Source organism: Dufourea novaeangliae, unplaced genomic scaffold, assembly GCF_001272555.1.
Source record: "Dufourea novaeangliae isolate 0120121106 unplaced genomic scaffold, ASM127255v1 scaffold173, whole genome shotgun sequence".
Taxonomy (NCBI): domain Eukaryota; kingdom Metazoa; phylum Arthropoda; class Insecta; order Hymenoptera; family Halictidae; genus Dufourea; species Dufourea novaeangliae.
Window position 1 is genome coordinate 383,212 of NW_015374048.1, and position 27,452 is coordinate 410,663.

General features: G+C 38.9%; 1 protein-coding gene across 1 annotated transcript in view; it reads right to left on the reverse strand.

Moving 5' to 3' along the window:
• The window catches only part of LOC107189806 (twitchin), a 100,698-nt gene that overhangs the window by 67,090 nt on the left and 6,156 nt on the right, over positions 1–27,452 (reverse strand). The window contains exons 2-20 of the mRNA XM_015578473.1: positions 23,104–23,706; positions 22,051–22,072; positions 17,769–17,931; positions 16,919–17,060; positions 12,499–12,722; positions 11,143–11,548; positions 10,886–11,058; positions 10,118–10,288; positions 9,952–10,031; positions 9,698–9,863; positions 9,228–9,425; positions 8,777–8,935; positions 8,526–8,576; positions 7,627–7,644; positions 6,945–6,989; positions 6,832–6,867; positions 6,320–6,373; positions 6,195–6,251; positions 5,829–5,900 (exon numbers count right to left, since the gene is read on the reverse strand). Coding sequence (XP_015433959.1) covers positions 5,829–5,900; positions 6,195–6,251; positions 6,320–6,373; positions 6,832–6,867; positions 6,945–6,989; positions 7,627–7,644; positions 8,526–8,576; positions 8,777–8,935; positions 9,228–9,425; positions 9,698–9,863; positions 9,952–10,031; positions 10,118–10,288; positions 10,886–11,058; positions 11,143–11,548; positions 12,499–12,722; positions 16,919–17,060; positions 17,769–17,931; positions 22,051–22,072; positions 23,104–23,416 — 2,550 coding nt within the window. The 5' untranslated portion in view covers positions 23,417–23,706. The remainder of the gene's footprint in view (positions 1–5,828; positions 5,901–6,194; positions 6,252–6,319; positions 6,374–6,831; positions 6,868–6,944; positions 6,990–7,626; positions 7,645–8,525; positions 8,577–8,776; positions 8,936–9,227; positions 9,426–9,697; positions 9,864–9,951; positions 10,032–10,117; positions 10,289–10,885; positions 11,059–11,142; positions 11,549–12,498; positions 12,723–16,918; positions 17,061–17,768; positions 17,932–22,050; positions 22,073–23,103; positions 23,707–27,452) is intronic.

Sequence of the window (27,452 nt, forward strand, 5' to 3'; positions counted from 1 at the left end):
TGCCGACGGTTTCTTTCTTCTAAAATCGTGAATAAAGTAAACATTAAAACAAATGTGCTTTACACTATGGACAATGTGAACTTCCGAGGAGAAAAATAATTAAAAAAAAAAAAAATGTACCTTGCCCGCATCGTCAAGTTTGCGAGAGATAGATTTTGGTTTCCCTTCCGATTTCTAAAACGATCGAAACAATTAAATATTTTTGTAGAACCAATATAAACGAGAATTTTACGTGTTTAGGCAGTTTAACGTGCAATTTAGAAAATTCCGTGCTTATGTGTACCTTGTCCGTTTCAGCTTTTTTACGAATGGTTTTTTTTAACTTTGGTTTAACCTCCTCCTATAACAATTCGTATTTCTCGATTTAGTATTCTCACGCGTTGTCAAATGTGAAATATATTTTTTATATTTCTATATATATTTTTATGTAATTGCTATTCTACCTCTGGTTTGTCAGCCGATTTAACTAGCGGCGATTCAGAGTTAGGTTTCGAGGAATCGGTTTTGTCGCTCGAACTGTTCAGTTTTGGTATCGGGGCATCCTAAAATGAATGTTGAACATAATAAAAAAAAAATTATACATAACGTAGCATTCTCAGTGCACGAACTGTGTGAATGTGTACCTCGGATTTTTTGCGTTGCGATTGGGCCAAGTCTGTGTTGGCTTTTTGCTGTACCTAAAATAGTTAACCATTTATTGTATAACCAGTTGAGAAGTATACACGGAACCGAAGAAAAATCTGTACCTCTTTCCAAATTGGTTTAAGTTCGCGATCTTGTGGTCTATCCGCCCAGATGTCCTAAAATGTGTTTTTTACCGTGTTTATTTTATCATATAAAATTTATTTCTAATCAAAATGTTTGTAACCAAATTTCACATTATATACCTCTATCTCGTTATCTATCTTCTGATCGCGAGATTTGACCTTCGGAATTTCCTGAAAATTCGATTCATTAAGAGAACGAAATGTATTCGATGTTTTAAAGCGTGTTTGCAAGTGTACCTTGTCTTTTTTAATAGGTTTTATCTCACGGTCCTTTGGCCTATCCGCCCAGATGTCCTAAAATGTGTTTTTTTACCGTGTTTATTTTATGATATAGAATTTATTTCTAATACAAAATTTTATAACAAAATTTCACATTATATACCTCTATCTCGTTATCTATCTTCTGATCGCGAGATTTGACCTTCGGAATTTCCTGAAAATTCGATTCATTAAGAGAACGAAATGTATTCGATATTTTAAGGCGCGTTTGCAAGTGTACCTCGTCTTTTTTAATAGGTTTTATCTCACGGTCCTTTGGCCTATCCGCCCAGATGTCCTAAAATGTGTTTTTTTACCGTGTTTATTTTATGATATAGAATTTATTTCTAATACAAAATTTTATAACAAAATTTCACATTATATACCTCTATCTCGTTATCTATCTTCTGATCGCGAGATTTGACCTTCGGAATTTCCTGAAAATTCGATTCATTCAGACAACGAAATGTATTCGATATTTTAAGGCGCGTTTGCAAATGTACCTTGTCTTTTTTAATAGGTTTTATCTTACGGTCCTTTGGCCTATCTGCCCAGATATCCTAAAAGTATTCCCGAGAATAAGTTTCATTCACGAATATAAGAAAACAAAAATAAATTTCGGAGTTATACGATGTTGTACAACCTCTATGTCGTCATCTGTTTTCTGTGTGGGTGGTGTGAGTGTTGGTTTTACCATGTGTACTGTTTCCTGTAATAATTTCCCATTTGTAAAAAAAAAAACAAAAAACGTATCAATTATGTTACTGTTTTGCTAATGTTAATCGTTTGCATAATTGTACCTCAGTTTTTCTACTTGGTGTAATTTTTTCTTTGTTTGGTTTGTCTGCACGGATATCCTAAAAATAGTTTCGTGTTACAATTTTGTGGTGTACCTGTCGCGTGATTGTACAGATTCAATGATTAAACGTGTCGCAATACCTCGACTTGTCCATGTGGTTTATCAACGTGTGTGATCGTAGTGGGCTTTAAAGTGTCCTGAAATATATCAGGTGATTGACAAATGTGTACTACTATACTGCGTGTAAAGATTGTGTTTCAATTTGTTTTTATTATACCTCGTCCGTTTTAGTTGGTTCTACTTCGCGATTCCGTGGCTTATTCACCCGAATATCCTAAAATATTTTCAATGTTTAATAAACGACATCTGTGCAACTATTCACTTTAAAAAAAAATGAATTAACTACCTCCACTTCAACGTGTGGTTCACGAGTGTGTGTCTTAACAGAGGGTTTAGGTGAAATCTAAAATACATTATAGAATTAAAAATCTCTACTAATTAGTCGTAAATGAGACTTGACTAATTTTTTTTTCGTACCTCATCCTTTTTAACTGATTTTACTTTGCGAGCCTTTGGTTTATCTGTATGAGTATCCTAGAATAATTTCAATGTTTAATACAGATCTATTCCGTAATTGTTCATGTTAAAAAAAAAAGTCAATTAACTACCTTGACTTCGTTACGTGATTCATGAGTGTTCGGCTTAACAGAGAGTGTGAACGAATCCTAAAATATGTTGTGGGATTAAAAATGTGTACTTATTCATCCTGAATAACACGCGAGTTTTCGTTTATCGTACCTTGTCTTTTTTAATAGATTTGATTACACGATCCTCCGGTATATCCGCCCAAATGTCCTAAAATATTTGTTGCATTTGTATATTATCCCGTGATCGACATTTTACAGCAAGAAAAAAAAACGACATGTTAACTACCTCAATTTCGTCACGTGGTTCAAGAACGTGTGTCTCAATGGCGTAATTTAACAAGTCCTAAAATATATCGAGTAATTAAAATGTGTGTATTTTTTCGATACAAGTGTCTTTTAATTGCTTTATTATACCTCAATCTTCCTAACAGGTTTTATTTCGCGATCCTTCGGCCCGTCCGACCAAATGTCCTAAAATATTTTGAATTTTTTAACACGAACCTATTATACACGTTCAAAAAAAATGGACAAATTAACTACCTCGATTTTATCGTGTGGTTCCCGAGTCTGTGTCTTAAAAGGAGATTTAAGGGAAGCCTAAAATATGTTACGAGATTAAAAGTGAATTCTAATGTAACTTGAACAAATTTCTCCTTTCTTTAAATCGTACCTCGTCGTTCTTTTTAATAGACTTTATTTCGCGTTCCTTTGGCCTATCCGCCCAAATATCCTAAAATAATGTCGATCCCTTAGTATACAATTATATATAAAAAAAAAAAGTAATAAACCGACTACCTCAATTTCGTCATCTGGTTCGCGTGTCTGTGGTTTAGATTTAAATGTTGGTGTATCCTATAATAAAAAAAAAAGAAAAAAAGTTATAGTGTGTTAGGTGTCATGGGTATGTGAGATCGTTAATATCATGAGTCGTGTACCTCGCCATTGTTAATCAGCGAACCCTTCCGTTCGTTAAGTCTTGGAGGAGTTACCTAAAATTATGGTCGTGAATAGCATGTATAATATTTTTGTAATACTACTATTTGTAACTCTATTAACACGTTCGTTACCAGCGTCATATAAAGGGTGTCATGTAACTGGTGGTACAACCGGGTAGGGGATGATTCTACTTGAAAAAATAAGTCGAAAATGTAGAGTAAAATTTTTTCGCGTGATGCTTCGTGATCGAGATAATTGAATTTGAAAATTTACTGGCCCCGAGTGCATTTGAATAGGACTTGGCTAACGCGCGTCTGTTCGTTGCATTGCGTTTCTACTTAATACTATAAGGAACCTCGTGAGCAAATTCTGCTTCCCCTAGTGGAAAAAGTGACGCCAGAGAAGGACCTTCTACCACTTGATAAATGTAATTCAAGTACTGAAATAAATGTTAAATCGAATGCTAATTTGCCATAAATTTCAGTAATTCTCAATACCAAGTGGTACGAGCATGGCAAGAGACACTTTCCCTATGTCACGTTTTCCCCTAGCGGAAACCGAGTTTGCACGTCAGTGTACACGCGTTCGAGATGATTCAGAGTCGATTTTCTCGAAAACTAAGCTACTGGTGAAAAAATTGTATTCTACAATTTTGATTTATTGTCCATAAACAATAAACTCTCGCCCGTTTGTGTTATCCTTTCGGCCGCTTTCTATGTGTGCGCACCAATTTCTAAGTCAGTACACTCAATAGAGTTATTTATTGAGATTCATATTTTATTATTACTTAATAAAATACAGGTGGAATTTCTTTTGTAATATTAACCTATATTTAATTATTTTTCATTATCTCCATTTTATACCTTTTTAATACTTTTTAGTAGGTGTTTCTTTTATGAGCATTCATTACAGCCACAATTTCTTTCCAACAGATGGCGCCTCAGTTCTATAGAAACCGCGCGCACTGTAAAGTGTTAAACTTAACCAAAACGGTAAGAACATTCCACGGAATAGAATGGTGGAAGCTTAATATGATCTGTGACGAATTTTTTCGAAGTAATATGACGGTAGTGAACGTGTTAATAAAAGTGCAAGTGCAGTGTGTATTGTGTACCTCCGTGTCTTTAACAGGTTTGCTTGTATGTGGCTTAAGACTGTGTAACGTCTCGGGTGCATCCTAAAAGAATATCGTTGCAAGTGTCAACAAACGTCTACGGTAAGGTATAACTAATAGAATTAACAACAGTATAATAACTGTCGAAATATAGTCTACCTTCACGCTTGATTTTTCGCGAAATTCGTGTGTCATAGATACACGCCTCACATTCGGTGTATCCTAAAATGATACAAAAGTGCAAATAATTCTTGTTCTATTGTAAAGTACATATTTTTTAGCGAAAAATTATGTACCTCTACTTTCACTCTAGTGTCGTATCTACGTGATTCGGGAGTCGATTTTGGTGAATCCTAAAAGACAAAATTCGCGCGATTAAGAGAAGGAACTTTCGATGGAAATTAATGGAATTTGACTTTTGCAAATTACGTGTCAAATACCTCTCTGTATCTAATGTGCTTCATTTCTGGTTCTTTCGGCACCGACGCCCAAATATCCTACAAGTATCAATCTCGATAAATATTTCTCATATTCGCAAAAATTATTGGTTTAAGGTTTCTTTTAACGGATCGTTTACCTCGATTTCGTCCTGGGGTTCGGACACGTCTGATTTAATAGTGTCTTTTGGCGTAATCTATAATAATATTAGCATTTAATTTAGGGGACTTTTTATAATATTCGTTTTGATATTAACATCCGACAAAAATAAGCTACAATTAACTACCTTAGTCTCATTGTCCGATTTTCGCCTAAACACGTGGTATCTCGAGAACGGTTCATCCTGAAACGATGCGTTCTGTTTTAACCTCTTCGAAAAAATGTGAACCTTTTTTTTTGTGTAAAGACAGTGAATTTCGTGTACCTTTGTGTCTTGCGCGGGTGTGATCGCGGTCATTAATCTTGGGGTCTCTTTACCTGCCTAAAACGTTCGAAAATAATAAAACAAAAATTGCTTGACCACATTCACGTACAATGGTACAGCCTTTATAGCCTATTTCTTTCTTTTCCTTATTTTTTGTGTTGCTCCACGCGTTTGTGCATGCACAAAAGGTACACAACGCTAAATATTAGGTACTACTAGCCTCCACAAGTCTCTTGTGGGGAGGTCACACATACACATATACTACTTACTGCTTTCGTATTCAATTGTTTTTTAATATTAAAAATCACAAAACAACAATTAGGTACTACAGACGTGTCGACAATGTTAATGACAAGAGTTCAATGACTAATTTCAGGGACTGTACAGAAAAGACAGAGAAAACCAATTGGAAAATCTGAATGTCCAACAATGTCTGTTTTCTTACCTTCTCAGCTGTCACCTTCTTCTTCTCGACGATAGACGATCGCCTGCTCTCAGACTTGTACTCCTCTTCGGTCTATATTCACGGAATAAACAAACAAATCATTAAGTAAATGCTCCAATTTTTGTTTCTTCACGTACAATCTGCAGGCTTTGCGTGTGAATGTATATTTTTTTAATTGGTGCTTGTGTGTACCTTTTGAAATGAAAAGCGTCGCGGTGTTGCGTAGCCGTCATCGCTTATCTAGGTGTATAAAAAAAAATAAATAAATATCGGGAATGTCTACAGGGTGGCCATGTGTTTTAGCATTAATTGCACTTTGGTGAGTTTGTAATTATTAAAAGATGGAAGTGTAAAGCAGTATTTAACCTTTTCCTCTGTCGACACCAGAGAGCTCCTTCGGCTTTCCGTTCGTAGCTCTTCGACCTGTTGACAAAAAAATCAACGTTTTTGTTAGGAAATGTTGTAAGCAATTTGCAAACCACGAAACTTACTCTGCTAATGGACTGCTTGCGAGACACCGTTTTCTCAGCTTTCAACGTCGCTTCCTAATATGAAAAAAAAGTTACATTTTGATAATATGAACATAAACGCTACAGGAAATGTGAGTATATTAGATTCATCAATATCTAATCCACTATTTTTTAAATTGTGAGGCGACACTTTTTAAATTAAAAATATCATCTCGATAATGAGTTAACTCTTGTCTAAATTTCCTTTCACAATTTTTTACAGTTTTGTCTAAAACAGAACTTGGTATATTATGGTAAACAAAGAGTTTCGGAGAAGTATGAAAGTAAAATTATGTGTGTTTATCTAATCTGTCAGGACTGAATATTTTGATTGGTGTATCATGCACCCAATGGTGTATCATGCACCCAAATCATTATGAATAAATTAAACAGTATAAACCCTTGATTTCTATAAGAACGAATACCAATTTCGTCAAGATATAGTGGACAACTTATTGGTACACCTAATAAATTAACCGTAACATAGTGCTGACCTCTTTCTTCTCTTCCTCCTTCTTCACGATCTTCTTCTGTAAGCAGAAATACAATTCGTTCAAGTTACAAAAATTCCCAATCGCACGTTTTTTACCCAAACACAAACAATTACCTTTTCTGCTTCCTTCTTCTCCGCGATTTTCTCTTCTGGTTTCTTCTGTATAAACATTAAACATTCTGAATAAACACTAACATTTTATCGAGATGTGCATGCTGCAATATCTTTACCTGTCTTTTCCCTGTTATGCAATAGGAAAGAGAAAAAAACCAATAAATTCTACATACAGAAACCAAGAGTACGTAACACAATGCAAGCAAAACACATGCGACAGTTCGAAGAAGAAAGGGGAACAGATTTTCATGGGAGAATTTTCGCATAGCCCAGCTTCTAAGAGTAACGTAAACAAATGCTAAAAAGCTAAAGTATCACGTTTTGTGTAAAGGCAGTGGTTGCGTGTGTGTAATGAATGCAAGAGCTGAAATAAAAGATAATTTCAAAGTCGCAGTAAGCGAAATGCAGATAGAACTTGCTGAAACAGAAGATTGGTTAGCTAGAGTAGAGCATTAGTAGAGCTGAAAAGAGAAAAGAGATGATTTAGCGGAAGCTGAAAAACAGTCGTTCGCATAGAGGCCACCACGCATTATCCCAGCACAATATAACGCCGTTTAAAAAAATTCTATCGAATGAAACCGATTTAATTGTTCGCAAATGCAATTGGAAAATCTCTCAAAACGATTCGAGCGCATACTTCGCATACTTCGAAGAACTTAAGTAGTCGATCCATAGAACTCACCTGAATCACTTCCAGTTTCTGAAACAAATGAGAAAAGAAAGACTTTAGTAATACATATTATTAAAAACACACTTTATGCTTTATACTGCGTCTATCGAATAAAGAATTCTTGGCTGAACCGTTAATTTATTACATAGGGTAGATGTCCCAATTACTGCCACATTAAGATCGTAGCTTAACTTTATATAATAATTTTGTGTAAGGTTTAACCTATAAATCGTTTCACTTTGAAACATAATATTATTTAACATATTTTCCATTTAAAAAAATTAGTTTCATACATTAAATATAAAGAATTGATTTGTAATTAATTAAAATCTCCGAGCAATTCAAAACTCACCTCAAAAATTAAATTAATTCTTATATACTTTAACAATTCATTTTGTACAATAGATGTAGGTTGCATAAAAAAATCATGACTCTTTCTTTAGCACGATTTCGCCACCATTTCCTACTTACATAGTCGCGTTATTAAAACTCAAATTGCACTTTCATTTTTCCACATTATTTTTTAAATCCGAGGTACGTCCTAGTACACGTATTTCTTTGATCTTACGTAAATCAGAGTTCCAAACTAATAATAAAATTTTTCTGTGCACAATTCTTTATACGTTATATTGTTATTAAGTAAAATAAATAATGTGACAGTATTAGGGACACTGGCAGTAATAGGGACATTTACCCTACAGGTTCAATAACAAAAGAGTGTAAAACGTTTGCAGACACAACGATCACAAGGGTGGCATAGGGTGCACACAAAAGATTTCAGTAGTCTTATATACTCAAACGTAGACAGTGTAAAAGAGTGTGCATGAACTTTCGATCGGTGTACAAAAATCGTGAGACTTCCGCTTCGGCGTATATCTCTAAAATAAAAAAAAAATATTTTTTTTTCGTACCTTCTTGAGACCAGGTTTGTCGATACCATTTGATTTCTTGTCTGGTATGTCCTTGAAAATAATGAAAAAAAAACCTCGTGAAACATTAATGCTTTAAAAAAATACTCTCCCCGGAGAATAGTGTAGAAAAAAGATAATTGAATTCGTATTCTTCTGTAGAAAATATCGAGTGTGTAAAAATGAAGAAATATTTTTGAAAAAGACAGCGAAAAAGGTATGTTTGTGTAAGTAGGTGTTACGTGTGCGTGTACCTCCATTTGTGATATCGTTTCAGATTCTGGTTCCTCGATAATTGGCTCTGCGACGCTGGATTCGATTACACTCACCACTTCCTCTTCCTCTTCCTCCTCCTCGAGGACACTTTCGTCGTAATCGGTCTCCCCCTCGTCGCTCCAGATCGAATTCTTTACCTTTTACATCGCAACACCGAAATGCATTTCAAGAGAGCCGGATTATCGTGTGAACCAAACGAGAAATTAATTCCTTCTACGCTATTGTAAGACCTTCGTTAACGGGGAAGGTCGAATTTCGAGAAAATTAAGTTTTCGTTTGAGTGATTCTGTTCTGAGTGTATTGTACGGGAGGGACAAATTACCGTTAGTTACATGGTAGTGAAAAAAAACTGGGTAAGGGACACAAAAAAGCGACGGAAGTAAGCCCTTTCAATAGCAGAGTTTTTACGGCGGCTACAATAGTCTCTACCTTATCCTCCTTCTTTTCTTCCTTCTTCTCTTCTTTCTTTTCTGCCTTCTTTTCTTCCTTCTTCTCCTCCTTCTTCTCTTCTTTCTTTTCTACCTTCTTCTCCTCTTTCTTTTCCTCCTTCTTCTCCTCTTCTTTCTTTTCAACTTTCTTCTTCTTCTTTTCTTCTTCCTCCTCCTCCTTCTTCTCTTCCTCTTTTTTCTACAATACGGACAAGGAGATTGCATGCAACATTCAAGGAGATTTCAACAATAGTGTCCCGGAAAACATGAGTTTCTTTCATAATGAACAATAGGATACAAAGGTTTTTGGTTACAAACGGTTCAATGTCGGGGGCAACATTAACGATTTTTATAATAAGGGCCTCAGTGGATACTTTCCAGATGCACAATGTAACAGAGATAATATGGGACAACAAAGAACTGACTTTTAAGATTAAATATTTAAAAATAGCTTGTTCTCCGATCACTTACCTCCACGACTAATCGGGCCGACGATTCGTCTTGGCCGAATTCGTTGCTGACGACAACCTTGTAAGTGCCGGTGTGTGAAGTGGTAGTGGTCGTGATGGTCAGTTTCATGTCCGTACCATTGAAGGATATCATGATGTCCTTTTGAGACTTGATCACCGTGGAATCTCTGTGGAACATGAAAACGGATAAGTTGTAATGAAAAACAGAACAAGACAGTTTACTTTCGAGACATTAATAGGGGATAATCTATTCACCTGTACCACGAGATGTTCACTTTGCGGTCGGATTTCGATAGACTGGCGATGAGTTCGATCGATTTACCTTCCTCTATCGTCTAAAATCGGGTGGAAATAATAATTCCATACCTCCGAATGATATTTTTCAAAGTTACAGAAAACTGTAAAAATTCAAAGAACTTACCGCTGATTTCAAACCGGACGCTATCTTCGGTTTGTCGCCTTCCTCCATGATATCCGTGACTTCCACAACCTGCGACGTTGCTTCGCCTTTCTCATTACGGGCTACCAATTTGTACACACCCTTATCCGTAGCCGTTATCTGTTCGATTTCTAATTTGACAGCGAATTCTCCCTACAAACAGGAATCAATAATATATCTCTGATCTCTTCCACTTACGTTTCGGTTCTTCTAAGGAGAGGCCAGATAGTTGTGTCACCGAATCGAACGAAATTTGGCAAACATATAGTACTTGATGCCTACAATAAAACGTGCAAGCCATTCGAACGTACCCATTCGACGCACTATTCAAGCGTTTTCGAAAAATTGGTGTTTAAAATTGCTGCGTGCGGAATATGACCCATTGAATAAGTATATTTGCTAGAAACCGCGATGGTGTAGGAAATGCGTTGATAGCCTACGAGTCGTTAGATCGCTGGTTCGATTCTCGGCAGTTGCATTTTTTTAAAACTTTTTTTTTTCGTATTTTTTTTAACACAGTTGAACAACAAAAATTAATTTTTACTAGGTTGACCATTTTTTTTGGTTAAATTTTGCAATGAAATTGGTGACTTTTTTCTTTGTCTACTGCACACTTATTGATAGCACTTTTCTACGCGATCACTATGATTTCATATGTTAACTCATAACGTTGAAAGAGTGAATTACTTTCGATTCGGTGACACAGCTATCTCAGCCTCTCCATGTCCGACGGGCAGAAATATCACGTACCTCTTTCACTTGTTCCACGTGCACCTTGTGCCTACTGTCCTGTTTAACCGCTTGCGTTTCCTTGAACCAAGTGCAGTCCGGCGTGAACTTGGAGAGCACGTGACACTCGACCACGACTGTTCTCTTCTTCACGATCTTCACGACCTTTGGTTTCTCCTTGATCACAGGTATAACTGGAATCGTAACACAGAAATGCATTAATGAAACTGCACAGAGCATACAACAAAACAAAGTTGGGTACACATTGATCGACTCACTCTCGACGTTAAGCGTCAGATTCGCATTCAATTCGCCAAGATCGTTCTTGATGTTGCATTTGTACAATCCGGAATCCTCTGGGCCAGGATCGCTCAAGGTCAATTTAATGTAATAAATATCCTCTTTCTCTTGAACGACGCTGATGGAAATCTTCGATGATTCTTTCACCACTTGACCGGCGTGGGTCCACACGATTTCCGGTTTCGGACTGGCTTTCACTTTGCAGTCCATTATAACGAGTTTACCCTGATTCTGGGACTGTATGCGCGGCTTTTCGACGAAGGTCGGCCCATCACCTTCCGGTTCCGGCTCGGCCTCGATGTTCAGATTCAAATTGGCGTTGCTCTCTCCGTATTCATTTTGCACGTGACACCTGTACGTGCCACCGTCCGGCGCCGAAGGATCCTGCACCGATTCCAAACCGTTAATCTTAACTTATTACGATCATGTGAACTTTTCTCACAAAGGAAGACACGGAAGTGTCCCCCTCCGATTTTGATGAAACTTCGTACGTCTGTTAAGCAATCAAACATAAGGGAGACGTATTTTTTTTTATCAGCTGAGACGCGACTTTAAGGGGTGAAACCACCCCTCAAAGTTTCGATCCGAAAATTTTTTGTTATAAACAAATTATATTTCGGACAATTTGTTAGCATCAGTCTCAGCCGATAAAAAAAAATATTTATCCTTTATTTTTGACTGCTTAACAGACATACGAAGTTTCATCAAAATCGGAGGACACTTCGTGCTTTCCCTTGTCAGAAACAATTGATAAAATTAAAACTTCCATCTACCGGTATTGCAAGAGTACATGTATACTTAAAACTACTATAAGTAGTGTCATACGATGTTTTTTTTCTTGTTAGACTTTTGCATAGAATGGGTTTTTCATTAAATTAAATTAAATTAAATTAAATTAAATTAAATCATTTCATTAAGGGGTATCTATTGATTCGACGTTTAAAAATGATCACAATTTTGTGGGAATTTTTTCTAAAGAACTATAGAAGATATCTCGATGAAACTTTTTACTTGGTATTAATCTAGCTTTGGACACAAATTTCCCATTTTTACATAGTCGTAGAAAAGATTGTTTTCTTGTTATAGAGGGTGCTCATGTAGGACCTTGTTTAAGGAATCTACATCAACGCCCTCTATAACAAGAAAACAATCTTCTGTATGACTACATAAAAAATGGGAAATTAGTGTCTAAAGGTAAGTTAATAACACGTCAAAAGTTACATCGAGATATTTTGCATATTTATTCAGAAAATAATTCCATATAAATCGTGATCGTTTTTAAACGTCAAACTCGCAGATACCCCTAATGTTTCACAAATTACAAGTTTAGCTACCTTGATTTCCATAATCAACTCGTAAACGTCCTCCTCCACGGTCTTCGTCTTGATCGAGATCTTTGAAGACTCCTTGACAACGTTGGTCCCACGGAACCACGTCACGTCCGGTTTCGGGTTCGCCTTGCACTTGCACTTCATCGTGATCAAGGTACCGGTTTCGTTCGGAATGATACGCGGTTTCTCGACGAACGTCGGTGCGAAACCAGGTCCCTCTTCTGCGTCTTGGAAAGATCCACGGTTAGACAGAATCGCCAGAACGCAAAATCGCTTCTGGACTTGGTATTTCCGGAAGCGACGTTACCGGACCGCAAGTTTTCGCAAAACTCCATTCGGAAAATTCACGGTTCGGTTGGTGGAGTGTTTGGGCCCGTTTTGAGATCTTTCAATTAGTAGAATCTCAACGATATTAGTCGAATACGCTTTTTGCGATCCCCACCTGAATTCACGTCACTTGCAAACTCGGCTTTCGCTAGGGGAAAAAGTGGTATAGGGGAAAGCTAGCATTTGGTATTGGGAATTACTGAAATTTATGCCAAATTAACCTTTACTTCGGTACTTATCATGTGATAGGAGGCCCTTCTCCTACGTCACTTTTCCCCTAGTGGAAACCGAGTTAGCTCGTGAGGGTACACCAATTTGTCCAATCTCGGAATTCAAACAGAGACGCGCGAAGTTAAAGAAGCAACGAGAGAATAGGACTCCACGATTAGTTAGCGACAGCGTGATATACTTACCTGTTCGAACGGAAAAGACCTTTCGCAAGACCTACAATCCATACAATCGTACGCGCGAATAGAAATCATTTCTCCAGAGAAACGACGTTCTCCTCTGGGGGTAATGCTATCGAACTGACTCTGACAGGAGGAACGTGCTAGGAGAATATAAAAGAATAGGGGGGTGGGGGCTTTCGGGGTGACGTCTCGTTGGTCTCTCTGACGGTTCCCAAGGAAGAAAAAAAAACGAGTGTCGAACGTGAACGAGTTCGAAGAAAAAAAAACCAACACATTGCAATCTTGTTTCACGCGGCAACGTAAAAAAAGAACAAAAAAACAAAAGTGAAACAGAAAAATAGTCCGTGTGTGTGTGTGTATATGTGGAGGAACCAACGAGAGCCTGCTTAGTTTCGTCGAAGGAGGAGGGGCGGAAGGGGACGACTTGCCTTGGAAGTTGAGAGAGATGTTGGCGTTACTCTCGCCGAAGTTGTTAAACGCGTTGCACCGGTAATTTCCGCCGTCCGCCTTGGTCGGATTCGAGATCTCGAGCGTGAGCAAATACGTGTCCTTTCCGGTCGCCTTGCGTGACATCTTGACGCGTTTGCTGTCCGCGATCGCTTTCTGGCCCTGGTACCAGGTTATATCCGGCACCGGGTGCGCCTCCAGTATACACTCCATAATCAGGACGTCGCCCTCCTGTCGGATAGTCGGTTTCTTCGGAAAACGCGGCGGCTTACCGTCCGGTATTCTGCGTGAATCGGATACATCATAACACCGTCGCTCGTCAGTCCCGTTCTCCGGCTACAATAGCAACGGAGACCGGAGCTGCACAGGCGGACATGGACGTGTGCCGTTCCCCTTTCGTTCGTCGAGACTTTGCGATCGTCGCGTCGCTGTGAGATGGCGCTACCGTCGCACAGTGGCTAATTTTCGGAATTTAATCCCTTGCCCTATAACATCGAGTCAAACTCGTGTTGACGATTTCAAAATCGTTTCAACATAGAAGAATACTATTTTTTTTTCTTTTGGTATTATGAAGTTATTTATAATATAAAAATATAGAAAAAATCAAGATTACAGCAAAAAATCCGTGAACACGTCCCATAACAAATATGTTCACCTAGATCATTTAAATTGGCCACTGTGTGTCATCACCGCAATGCACGGACGTCATTTAGATACGTTTAAAAAAAGACTAATTCGAAAACTCTAGCGACGCGACTAGCCCCTGGCTCGAACGACCACCACTCCCGTCGATGCATACTTTAGCTTGTCACCCCCTTCGAAGTTCAGATTAATCGTCGCCACACCCTGTCCGTGCTTGTTCTTCGCGACAGCTCTGTACTCGCCGGCGTCCCCTTTCGCCACGTTGTCGATCCTTAATCGGACGAGATGATAGAGCTTCTGATCGAGTTCCAGCGACACGCTGAATCGTCCTCCTTCTTTCACCTCTTCGGTACCGTGATACCTAATTCGTGAGTTGCATCAGAAACGTGCTGCATGCGCTCAATGCTTTTCCAAAACAGTATTTTATAACCGCGATTGGAAGTACGAGACGATTCGTCGAGGAACAGAATAGTGTTCGTATATATGGTATATAATTCAATTCTTGAGAACAAGCCTTTCTCTCTAACTGTGTCGGGGGTGGGGGGAGGTTGCGTCGACGCATGCGTGTCGGGAGGACATCTAACCAATGGGGGGCTAAGTTGTTTCTGTAGTGGTTCGCGCGCGCGTCTCTGCGTACTTCCGGCGTGCATGGTGGAACACGGGATCTCTTACCACTTGACACTCGGTTTCGGATCGCCGACTAATCGGCATTCGAAGGTGATGGTGTTACCGTCGTCGGATTGCCTTATTACCGGTCGTTCGGTGAAGGTCGGTTTAATACCGTCGTCGGGTACGGGCGCCTCGTCGCCTACGTTCACACAAACCAATCTTACGTGTCGATATCTCCCATTTACAGTATCATATAGTATCGATCGCTTAATCCCTTCGCAGCCTTATCGTGTCGCGTCTCGACGCGTGCATCGATTCTCGATTTTCGACCTGGTTGCGGAAGGTTTAAGCCCCTTTCGATCCAAGGTCAGAGCTACGTATCGATTCGAGATTTCACGCCAGCGCCCCCTTTCGTCGCCGCCGCCATGCAACAACCAGTGGCTACGCTGTCGGCGGCTTTAAACATTCTGAAAATTCCTTCATCGCCTTCTACCAAAGTGATTGTGATATCGTTCGAACGACCGTTAATCGTTCCCCCTAATGTGTTTATAGAAATCGGTATCGAGCCTGGATCCGCCTGCCAGACCGACATCTCCTAACTTAGGTTGCTTTCATCGACATTTTTGCCCTATACGTTCGCTAGGTTATGTTACCCGCGCGTCGTTCTGGTCCTTTCTCTCTCCGTTGTACGCGCGAACAACAGTGCACGTGGCGGTGAATTAATCGGTATTTTTTTAGTGATTTAGAAGTGTCCAATGCGAAGAAAAGCTTAAGAGTAACATTTAACACTCCACGGAAATCCTTGAGTAAACGCAACAACTGGTTAAGCGGAGTTAAACAACATCGAGTGACTCGAATACATGACGTCTACGAGAGATCGTGACTCGTTTAGTAATGTAAATGTACAGAGATTAAGTGGCTACCTTTCAAAAACACATCTAATTTATTGGTGAGCTTGTAATTATGTGTGTGCATGTGCGTTTGCCTCTCTCACGATGTTCAAATAATATTACATAATCGCGTAAATGTGAATGATCCACACGACAAACAATTGCTCCCGTGAACGAAATAGAAAAAAATGTACGCGATTGCAGCAACCTATAAAGAAGCGTCAGCGTGAGGCCGATCCGCATTCCGTGCGCCGAACGAACATTCTTTTTTTTTTCGACCGTCCATTCCCGATTTTCGATCGGTGTGATCGGCAAGAAAAAAAAGCATTGTTCCGGCATCGCAGAACGCCAATCGAAATTAATACGTGATTCAAGCAGCGTTTTTCGTTACTGATATTAATCGGACTCTCTGACTTCTACAGTCCACACGCTCTCACGGACGGGTCCTCTTGTTCCTTTTTTAGTCGATCGACAAGAAAGATCGACCGGGCTGTATATCGTCGCTCCGTCGAGCCGACAATCGATACGTGCTCATTGCTCGACCGAGATAAACCATTAAAAAATAAATGTCAGACGCACGGACGGAGACAAAGAATGGAAAAGAAAGAAAGAAAGAAACAAAAAGGCAAGAAGAGAAGAGAGATTTGGACCAACGGAAAAAATAAAGAATAAAATAACGAGTACAGTTTGAAAGTGGACAAGAGACAAGAAACAGGAGAGACACGGAACGAGAAATCAAAGACGTGTAGCTGAAGAGATAAAGAGGATCATCGATATACATCCCGAAATTAATAAAGACAAAGAAAAAGTAGAAGGATGGATACCGATAGACCGGTTTACATTTGCTCTGTGATCATACCAAACGTCACTTCAGCTCTGAAGTAATAATAAATTGAAAACGAACCGGACAAGTTACGTTCGTAAGTGTCGATAACGCGTATTTGAAGAATAAAACATATTACGCGTGGTTTTCTTTTTTCTCGTGAAATAATGCTCGTGTAAGAAAATTAAGCGTGCGCAAACAAATGTAAACCGTGTAGATCGGCGTTCGAGTACACAGGTAGCGTAGAAATCTTGCTTATCTTATGTGGTACTTACTGTCGAAGTTTAAGGAAATGGTGGCGTTCGACTCGCCGAGCTCGTTCTTCGCGGTGACCTTGTATTTTCCAGCATCCTCGACGGTCACATTTTTAATTTCCAGCGTCGCGAAGTACGAGTGGCCATCTTTGTCGACGGTCAGCTGAAATTTATTGACCGAATTCAATTGATTTCTACCGGCATGAATGAATACAGACCTTGGTTAAAAGTATTAGGCGCCTTTATCATTACAGCTTGCCGGGAAAAGTATTTTTTTCAAACCATTCTATTGTTCATTATCCTTTGTCGGGCAGTTCAAAGGAACTTTAAAACAGTTGACAAGATTTATAGGGCGCCATAAAGGAACTGTGCGGTCCATAGTCTACAGTTTGTGTTTTTCACTAAAAATTGCAGTCTGCTGTCAGTATTTTTAAATTTAGAAAGTTTCCCTTGAAATATGCCAAAAAAGAGTGAACTGGATGACCATCAAAGTTAATACTTTTTTTTAAGAATAGATTTCAGATAGGAATTGTATTTTGTCAGTCATTTGGAGCAAAGAGTGGGCCAACACAATGTTGACAAGATTAATTAAAAAAAATGATTCTTTCCACATTCGAATAGCTTGATTCCCTCTTAATACAAAAATATTTTTAAAAAACTCATATTTTATGGGCCACCTAATACTTTTGGTCAAGGGAGTGATTAGAAATGTGGAACTGGAATTGGACTGAAATTGTTGGAACTGGGATTGGAGTGGCAATATTGGAACTGGAATTGGACTGACAATATTAGAATTGGAATTAGACTGGCAATATTGGAACTACAGTTGGACTAAAATATGATGGAACGTGATCGACACGGATTGGCTAACCTTGTGCCTCGGTGAGTCTTTGACCATACTTCCATCGTGAAACCACGTAACTTTTGGCGTGGGATCGGCTGTGATGCGACATTCGAAAAGTAGTCGTTTACCATCGTCTTCTTGTCTGATAGCGGGCTTTTTCGCGAAAGTCGGCGCGATGCCGTCGATTTGTCTGTAATACCGTGGATCAACAGTTACTGAACCGATTATCGAATCTGTTACGTGCACACTCGGTATGATATCAAACAGGCGGGCACAACTCGGTTGTATGTTAGGCGTAACAATTAACTGTCATGTTTATTGCCTCACTGGCGGACAATCTTTCAACGGTTAGTGGACGTCGCCCAAACGGTCAGTGGGATACGTCGGTTCTCGGCCAGACGCAATGAATTTTTTCGACGGTCGCCAAACTTTGCAGCAACGCGTGCCATCGACCACAGTCAGAATTAACACTGACAGAAAGTATTTTGTCTAAGGTGCTGGCATGATCAATGCAGGCATTGTTTGCAGATTTATTAAAATAGATAATGTTATTATACTGGGTGTCTCAAGTCAAGCAGTACAACCGAACAGGTGATTGTGTAAGATAAAATTAGTCGAAGAAAAAAAGAGTAAAAGTTTATTGGATTATGCTTCGTTTTCGAAATAATCGAACTTGATATATCATCGAATTTTAAACTGATATTTCCATCAAATTTTAAACTGATATTTTCATCGAATTTTAAACTGATATTTTCATCATATTTGAAACTGATATATCATCGAATTTTAACTGATATTTTCATCATATTTGAAACTGGTATATCATCGAATTTTAAACTGATATTTCCATCAAATTTTAAACTGATATTTCCATCGAATTTTAAACTGATATTTTCATCATATTTGAAACTGATATATCATCGAATTGTAAACTGATATTTCCATCATATTTGAAACTGATATATCATCGAATTTTAAACTGATATTTTCATCGAATTTTAATCTGATATTTTCATCATATTTGAAACTGATATATCATCGAATTGTAAACTGATATTTTCATCATATTTGAAACTGATATATCATCGAATTTTAACTGATATTTTCATCATATTTGAAACTGATATATCATCGAATTTTAAACTGATATTTTCATCATATTTGAAACTGATATATCATCGAATTTTAAACGGATATTTTCATCATATTTGAAACTGATATATCATCGAATTGTAAACTGATATTTTCATCATATTTGAAACTGATATATCATCGAATTTTAAACGGATATTTCCATCATATTTGAAACTGATATATCATCGAATTTTAAACTGATACTTTCATCGAATCCTTGTTGCCCTGTATTCAAGACACGAGTACACTAGCATTCGGTTAATTTAACGACCGGTGTACACGGTCGGTCGTGTTTCGGTTACGAGATCGTCGTCGCGCATCAAGCAACTGTCTCCGGGGACACAAGATCGAGTCGAGATCTGGCAAGACAGACGGAACCATTTTCTACACGCAACGGTGAGTTCGGGGCCAGAGAAGATTCGCTTAATTCTCTCCGTAGCCGATGCCAGGAATAACTTTTGTTTTGCTTAGACAGCACACCGTGTCTACGAATGAGCGGTATCATACTGCGGCCTCGTTGTTACCTAGCAGGAAGAGAATCCCTGATGGGATGGTTTTAGAGACGTCTCACCTATAAAGACCCTCTTGAAAACTTGCTCAGGTTCAACGAACCCTCCCCCAACGATCATTCAAAGCGCATTTCACTTTCGGGTGAATTTTCATGAAAGACCGTTGCGTCATCCTCCCGCGACACTTTATTCGCTGAATTGCTGGTTAGCAGTGACGGGAAAGAATTGATACGATTAGAAGAGAAGAAATATGTTTGAAACTGTTTGTGGACCCACCACTACTATAAATTCACTCTAAACAGACAAATGATATGTCAACCAACTTTCATCGTTCTCTACTATTGGAACGTTTACCTGATTTCATGAGTGGTAAAAATACGATGCAAATTTATCGTTTACGACCAGAAGAGAAGAAACCTGTTTGAAACAGTTTGTCCGTGGCCCCACCACTACTCTAAACGAACAAATGGTATGTTATCAACTGATAAAAAAAATACGGTGCAGATTTATCGTTTACGACCCGAAGAAACGAAGCTAACGAAACGGAACGATCGCTAAGAACCGTAAAACGAACAAGATTACGCGTGAGGAAAGGTACGGCGGCAAACGTCAGGCGCGTCGCACCTAACTTTAGCGAAGAAGTAGGCTGCAGCTGTTTCCACCGACTCCTACTACGTGCTCGTTCAAGCCGTCGATTCTGCCCCCGTGAATCGTTGATCAGAAACTTTCTGCTCGAGTTACCCGCGAAAACCTCTGTTCGCCACGACGCTGGCTAATATTCGGGAAACGGCCGAGAGCGTTAAAGGCTCGCGTTACTTTTAGAAATTCACAGGAATCACGTCTGTCGATCCCGTCCGAAAATATAACGTCTCGTCGAGCGACTCGTGATGGCCCTACCTCCCACCGTAGAAGTGCAACTTTCGACCCAATTTCTATTTATCCTCGAAATTTCGAGCGACACCGCAGATACAGACAACCGTTTGGAAAATGCTTTCTCGTGGAAATATTGAGGAGATTGTATACTAATTGGACCTGTTTCGTTTATTTAAGATATAATAAAATTATCCAGGGACTTATACCGAAACGTAACATACCGGTATTATACCTTTAAATTTAGGTATTTGGTGTCAATTTTCAATAACGATTCTTTTTGAAGCGATACCGAACCAATACGTATTGTACCGAAACTATATCAAATGTCAACTGAGTATGTGTAATTTCGAAAGGTATCAATTGAGTATCGATACACTTCCGAAGTATCACACGTGTACCGATAGTTCCGTAAAAGTATAAAAATATCGAATCGGTATCGATATATTTGTACAAGTATCAAACCGATACCGATAGTATCGTAAAAGTATCGAACTCGTATCGATACGTATGTACAAGTATCAAACGGGTATCGATTGTGTTTACACGTTCGATACTATTCGATACGGTATCCTAACTTGCTGGCTAGAATCGATAGTATTGATTCGGTATAATTCCGATCACTAAATTCGTTATTAGCTAAACGCGATTGAGGATGAAAATAGAAAAGCAGAAGTTCCCGATTCTATTTCGAAGCAGGCCAGTCAGCCCCTGTGTTTGCGTGGGCAGAAGAAGGAAAATTGAGCGATCGGCCAGCTTAGAAGAGGCATGGCCGACCGTTTTCTCTTATCGGACGAGCGCGCGCGTTCACGCGAGCGCACGTGAACGCGCCCGAAAATAGCGAGCATTCCGCGACGGTTATTTTTACTGAACCGCATTCGATGTGCACCTAAACATTATCGGCGAAACCACTCGTTGCGCCTGAAACTTTCGATGAACCGCGTTTACGCCGCTGAAATCTATCGTTTTTGGACATTGGCGTAGCCAAGGGGCCCTAGAATGAAAAAAATTGCCATTGCCTTATGCTAGTGAAGAACCCCCCTTCGCCCAAGAAAAAGAGAAAAATATTATATTAACTAGATTTTGTATGTAAAAATAAACCTAAAATCCATTTGAAGTATTATTATAAACTTTATCGTAAGATAAATTTGTCCCCCACCCCCAACTGATAACCTGGCTACGCCCATGACTTTGGAAAATTGTATAGTTGGTTTAGGTTAGATCAGTGATGGCTAACCTTTTAAAATTTGATAAAAATTAACAAAGAACCAGTGAAAGTGATTATAGACCGATTTGAATTGAATAAGGGATGTGCAAAATTAAAAAGAATTGAATTGTTTCATAATTGAAGTAATTTTTAAATTCGGATTTCTTTCTTGTTTCATGTTTAGTATCATAAATGTTCAGTGACTTATGAACGGGAGTGTATGCAAGCTACTGACGTCAAGTTAGTGTTGAAATTTCGATAATAAAAAATACAATTAGGAACACTGGTTTGAAGTCAAATCGATCTAAACAGTGCACGATGATTAAATTACACACACACACGCGTGGAAAATGCATTCGCAAGGAGCAAGCGGAACTCACCCTCTTCTGACTGGTTCCTCCGCAGCTAAAAAGCACAACAGAAAAGCATGATACACGATAAGCGAGGCAAACGAATATGTGAAAACGCGGCGACATCGAATAAAATCAAAAGCGTTAAAAGAATAAGCGAAAATAAAAAACGAAAAAAAAAGTTTGAGCCCAGAGAAGCGACAAACGATCTGGTCACGTAAAACGTCGGACGGACTTACTTCTCCCTAGGCTCATCGACAGCTGGAAAACAACGAAATCTCGTTTCAATACGGAGGTAGAAACGCTTTAATCGAAGCACAGGTTGAAAATACGTGATAAAAGAACGGATTGTACTGATTTCGAGTGGGTAAAGACACGATAGGGTTCAAGACCCAAACTGAAACGGAAAGAAACGCGTACACAAACAGGGTGCTACAAAAATGTTGGAGGACCCGGAGATGGGAGACTCGTGAGTTGATTTGAAACTAGTTTTTCCTTAGCAAAAAAGTTCTCCGAGGCTTTGTTAACGAGATATCAACGAAAAACCCCGACCAATCAGAGCGCGAGTCTACCGGCTGAGCTCCCGCGGTAGCGCGTAGCCAATAATGTTACCGCCGTCTTAGCCGGCAGACTCGCGCTCTGATGGGTCAGGGTTTTTCGTTAATATCTCGTTAACGAAACCTCAGATAACATTTTTGCTGAGGAAAAACTTCTTTCAAATCACCTCGCGAGTCCCCCATTTCCCGGTCCTCCAACATTTTATTACACCCTGTATACCCGTATATCAAATAATAAATAAACAAACAAAATTCAACCGAGAAAACGACAAGTATTCTTTCAATTCTCAACTCCGAAACATTGGAACCTTTTTTTCTGAATGGTTTATCTCCAAATACTAACAACAATGAAAACTTTCCGTTGATAATAAGATAAAATTTTGTTAAATATTGTTTAGCTATTCCCTAGATCAGGCGTCGGCAACCTACGACCCGCGGGTCACCAAATGGCCCATTTGATAATTTCAAATGACCCGCTTGAGTTCCGCAAATAAAGTGTAATACATAAAAATAAATTATAAAACATAAACATGAAACAAACACTTTGAGATAATATAAATAATAGATTAACATTGACCTCGCGGGTCATAGGTATAGTGTTTTTGATTATTTCATTGCTTCTATAATATTAAACTTCATAAACTGTAATCTCAGTTTTCTGAGTTTATAAACTAATGGGGATAGAACAATTTAAGAACTAGAGGGACCAAGTGTGCAAGGTGTGCAGGTACTCACGGCTGAAATTCAGGTTGATCGAAGCCGCGACCTCGCCCATCTTGTTCTTGGCCTTGACCTTGTATAGGCCCGCGTCGGTCTCGATCACGTCGTCGAGCTCCAGCACGACCAGGAACTTGTTCGTACCGATGCTCTGCATCTTGAAGTTCGTCCTGTCGTCCGGGCTCAGCTCGGTCTCCCCGCGGAACCATGATATCTCCGGTTTCGGCGAGCTGACCAGCTGACACTCGAATATCAACCGATTACCGTCGTCCTCTTGTCTGAGCTGAGGCTTCTGGGTGAAGCTCGGCGCGAAATCGTCGGCGACCCCCATGGCGACGGGCCGCCTTCGCACCTCCTCCTCCCCCGCCTTTTAACGGCGAATCTCACAACGGATGGACGAGCCACCCTCCTATCCCGTTTAAGGGATCGAGTAGACCCACCCCCGCCCCCCTGATTCGCTCCTTCGTGCTCAGCTCGCGAGGGAAACCTGGCCCTGCCCCCCTTCCGCCTCGGTGTCGGTTCAAACGGCGCCGACCCGCGGCACCATCCAACCTCCCGTGCTTTACCCTCGATCCGGAGGATCGTGGACACGCCTACTTTTTGCAGGGTACCTCCTTCGACCTGTTATCAACAGAGAAAAATTTTTTTTAGAGTGGTTCGCATTTTTATTGCGATGGTTCTCATTAGCATTGAACTTTTCGTTGTACGATATACCACTGCACTTACGGAAAAACTATATACACTATGTAATGTGCCCCTTTGTAGTAAAAAAACTTTTGTACGAACAATATTTTCATTTCTTCACTCGTTTACGAAGTGTGACTTTTTTCCAGTTAGAATCGTCATTTGGCCCACTGTGCGGCATTCGCTGCTTCGTTCTTTCGCCACGGAATGCGAAACAAACATACGCACACCGTCGAGCATCTTTAATAGCAAGGAGAATTACGTAACGATATCAAATTACGGAATGCTCAGAGCATTGGACCGACCGTCGTTGGATTTCGTCTGTATCAATTTTAGTCGGTTCTCTAGGCGAGCTTGCGCGACGGTTCCTTGTCTTAAGCTGCGTCTACACTATATAGCAAAATAGTGTTATTAAAGAAATTGTTATACAACCTTGCTATACAACACGTTTGTGTAATTTGTTACAAGATTTATCTTTTGGACAAGTCTGTGACAAGTTTGTATAACATTTTATATCTCATTAGTAATAATAGCGTCACACTAGATGGATAACATATAACTTGCTATATAACACGAAAAATGTTATGTAACATTTTTCTTTCTGTTTTTCTAACAAATTTTATAACTTTGCGATGTAACATGTTATGTGTAGACGCAGCTTTATGCATCACTTTTAAAATGCACTTTGGAACGATTCCCTTCAGTGGGGTGACTGTCTTTTTACTTGAATTGATGAACCAACTGCTGATTTAACCTTTAGAGGACGGGCAGGTTTTTTTCGTGACTTTTGTTTTATTTTTGAGTTAGAACTTTTATATATGTATAGTCAAAAAAGTATTTTTGGATATTTATACAAATACAGAATATCATGGGTTAATTTCTTAAAATTGGACGCAACTAAAAATATATTTACTCTGTTAAGGGTTCCAGTAGGTTCGAAATAAAAAGAGAACCTCCATAAATTTTCTGAATCTTTTTAATGTATTGACTTTTAGAGGACTGAATATTCCATAAATGCATAAAATCCACAATGTATTCATTACTAATAAATGTTACGTAACATTATGTTATATAATATTTTTCTTTCGATTTTTTTAATGAGTTTTATAACTTTGCTACATAACGTTGTATGCTACATTGTGTAGACGCAGCTTCATGGTCGTTAACGGGCGACCGCGTCGACGAAATGGAAAGATTAATGGCTCGAGAGATTAAGAAGTCCGGGGACGCACACACGCCGAGAGGGAGTCAGGTGTACACGAGGGAAGTTTCTTCTGGTTTCCAAATCGCAGGTAACGCGGGCCAAATTATTATATTTCCACGGGTTACATTCGAATTCGTGAAATGATATACCGCCTTTTTGCATATTCAAAATAGACCTTTATGTAATTCGACCGGGAACCAAACAGTTCTTCCTCCTCGTAACCAGACTCGCGAGTTAAGTAATTGCATGCAATGACCTTCCTAAGGAAATCAAGTGCTTCTTTTTTTGGATTTCTTTTTCCTTTCGAGCTCGAAACACAGGATGAACACTCGGACAATTTTTATGATCGAATAAAGGTTGATACTTGGGCCTAGACATAGGGGTAAACCGAATACAGACTCTTCTCGATTATTGTCTGGCCTGTTCTGTACGATTATTGTCCAGGCGGTATCCACACCACTGAGGGGTGTGGGTGTGGAATCTGTCAAGCGCATACTTTGTTGCCGAGGCTTGGACTTCGGGCAAGAAACGAATTTATGAGGCTCTGAAACATTTCTCCCTATGAGATTATTGTCGCCGCGTGGACACCAGTTTGTGACAATAATCAAAAGAACTCTGTACTATCAAGGTATCGATACTTTTACTCGGAACTTGTATCGAAAAAAAGTATCGTTATCTACTTAGTATAGATGCCTACTTGTATCGAAGGAAAATTAATCCAAAGTTCTTTTTTATTAATTATATTTTAAGCAGAGTTGAGCAGAATTTTATTCGAATAATACATAATGAAAAGGTACAGTATCTAAGGGCATAATCCTGAGCTATAAACAGTTAATGCGATTAAATACTTGTTTGCCAAATGTCGACTCATTCAGGAAGAAGTATTATTTTGTTGTAAAAATGTTATCCGAACTTTTGTTAACGAGATATTAATGAAAAATCGCGACCAATCAGTGCACGTGTCTGCCGGTTGTTTACCTATATACAATATTAAAGCAAAATTTAAAACAGTTTCAGGTAGGAATCAGTTTTTAGGAAGAAATATCAAATTGGGGGACCATGTTACTAGTCGTCTTGTAAAATGCTAATATAAACAACGGTAAACGCCTCAATTAGGTTAATTAAGGGGAATAATGTTAGAAGATTCGGAAATTCTGGATCCAAACAGACCCATCCACCGCCGTTCGAGGGTTATAATTGTCGGTGGTCACGACTTTCAATCTCTGATTACGATTAAACCCTTGGTCCCCGATAAATGAGGTTTGCATCGAAAGCAATGGGACGAAAACGTGCTTGCATTCGATGAAATTGTCGCCACGGGCAATTGGCGAACGATAGAACGGAAATTGACCGTGGCGAACCGGCGAATTTTCGTGGAATCCGACACTCCAAGCATATTTTCCAAGACGTCCAAGGCCGACACGATGACGTAACACCTCTATTATTAATGCGGCTCTTGGCTCGAAAATAGGTGGACCAGTTATCTTGGTAATCGGTTATTATGTTTGGCATCTAACTGTGGTAATCTAGACATTTGGGTCGCGATACAACTCGCGGAATCGAAGAGACACGATTTTTCAGTGGTACCGTTCGATTTCGAGAAAGTTCAATGAATTCCCACAGACTTTTATGTGTATACAGGGTGGCCCAAAAGTCACTGGACGATTTTAAAAAATAATTCAATTTAATTTAATTCAATTCATACGGGTGAAAACCCTTTTTTACAATATGTGATTTGAAACGTTACGGCGCACTAATACAACAAATCATCAAATGAAGTATAGTGAGATATAATCATTATAAAAATAGAATTCAAATAGATATAAACAATACATTGGTACCTAACCTAATAATAATAATAACTATGCTACCCTATCATAGAAAATAACTTTTTAGGAAGAGCCCGTCACTGTCAAGAAAAAAATGATGGCCATTTGAAGGACATAATCTACAAAAGTAATTAAAAATAATTTCCAAGAAGTATATTTATTGTTTATAAAAGCATAAATGTGAATTTTTAATACGTAAAAGAGTTATTCTATTTTTAAAGGGTCTAGTGACTTTTGGGCCACCGTGTACATATACAGAAGTCTGTGTGAATTCCCCGATGAAACATTCGAAGACAAGTTCAATAGTGAACATTTTCAGGGACATAAGACTTCCTACTTTTACAATAGTGCCCAGGAAATAACAGACAAAATGGCGAGTTAATACATCGTCGCTTCTTAACTGGTCTAAATCAAATTTTCAACAAAATTTAGTTAAACAATCTACCTGCCTCTCATCGGTCCAAAGAATACAAATTCACCATAATATAATGAAAATTCAATCAAGAAAACAAATATTCTTTTAAGTCCTGACTGCAAAGCTTTGAAAGTTTTTTTTTTCTTAATGATTGTATCTCCAAATGCTAATAACAATTAAAAATTGATGTTGGTAATATGATAAAATTATCTGAAGTAATACAACGTGTTTTCTA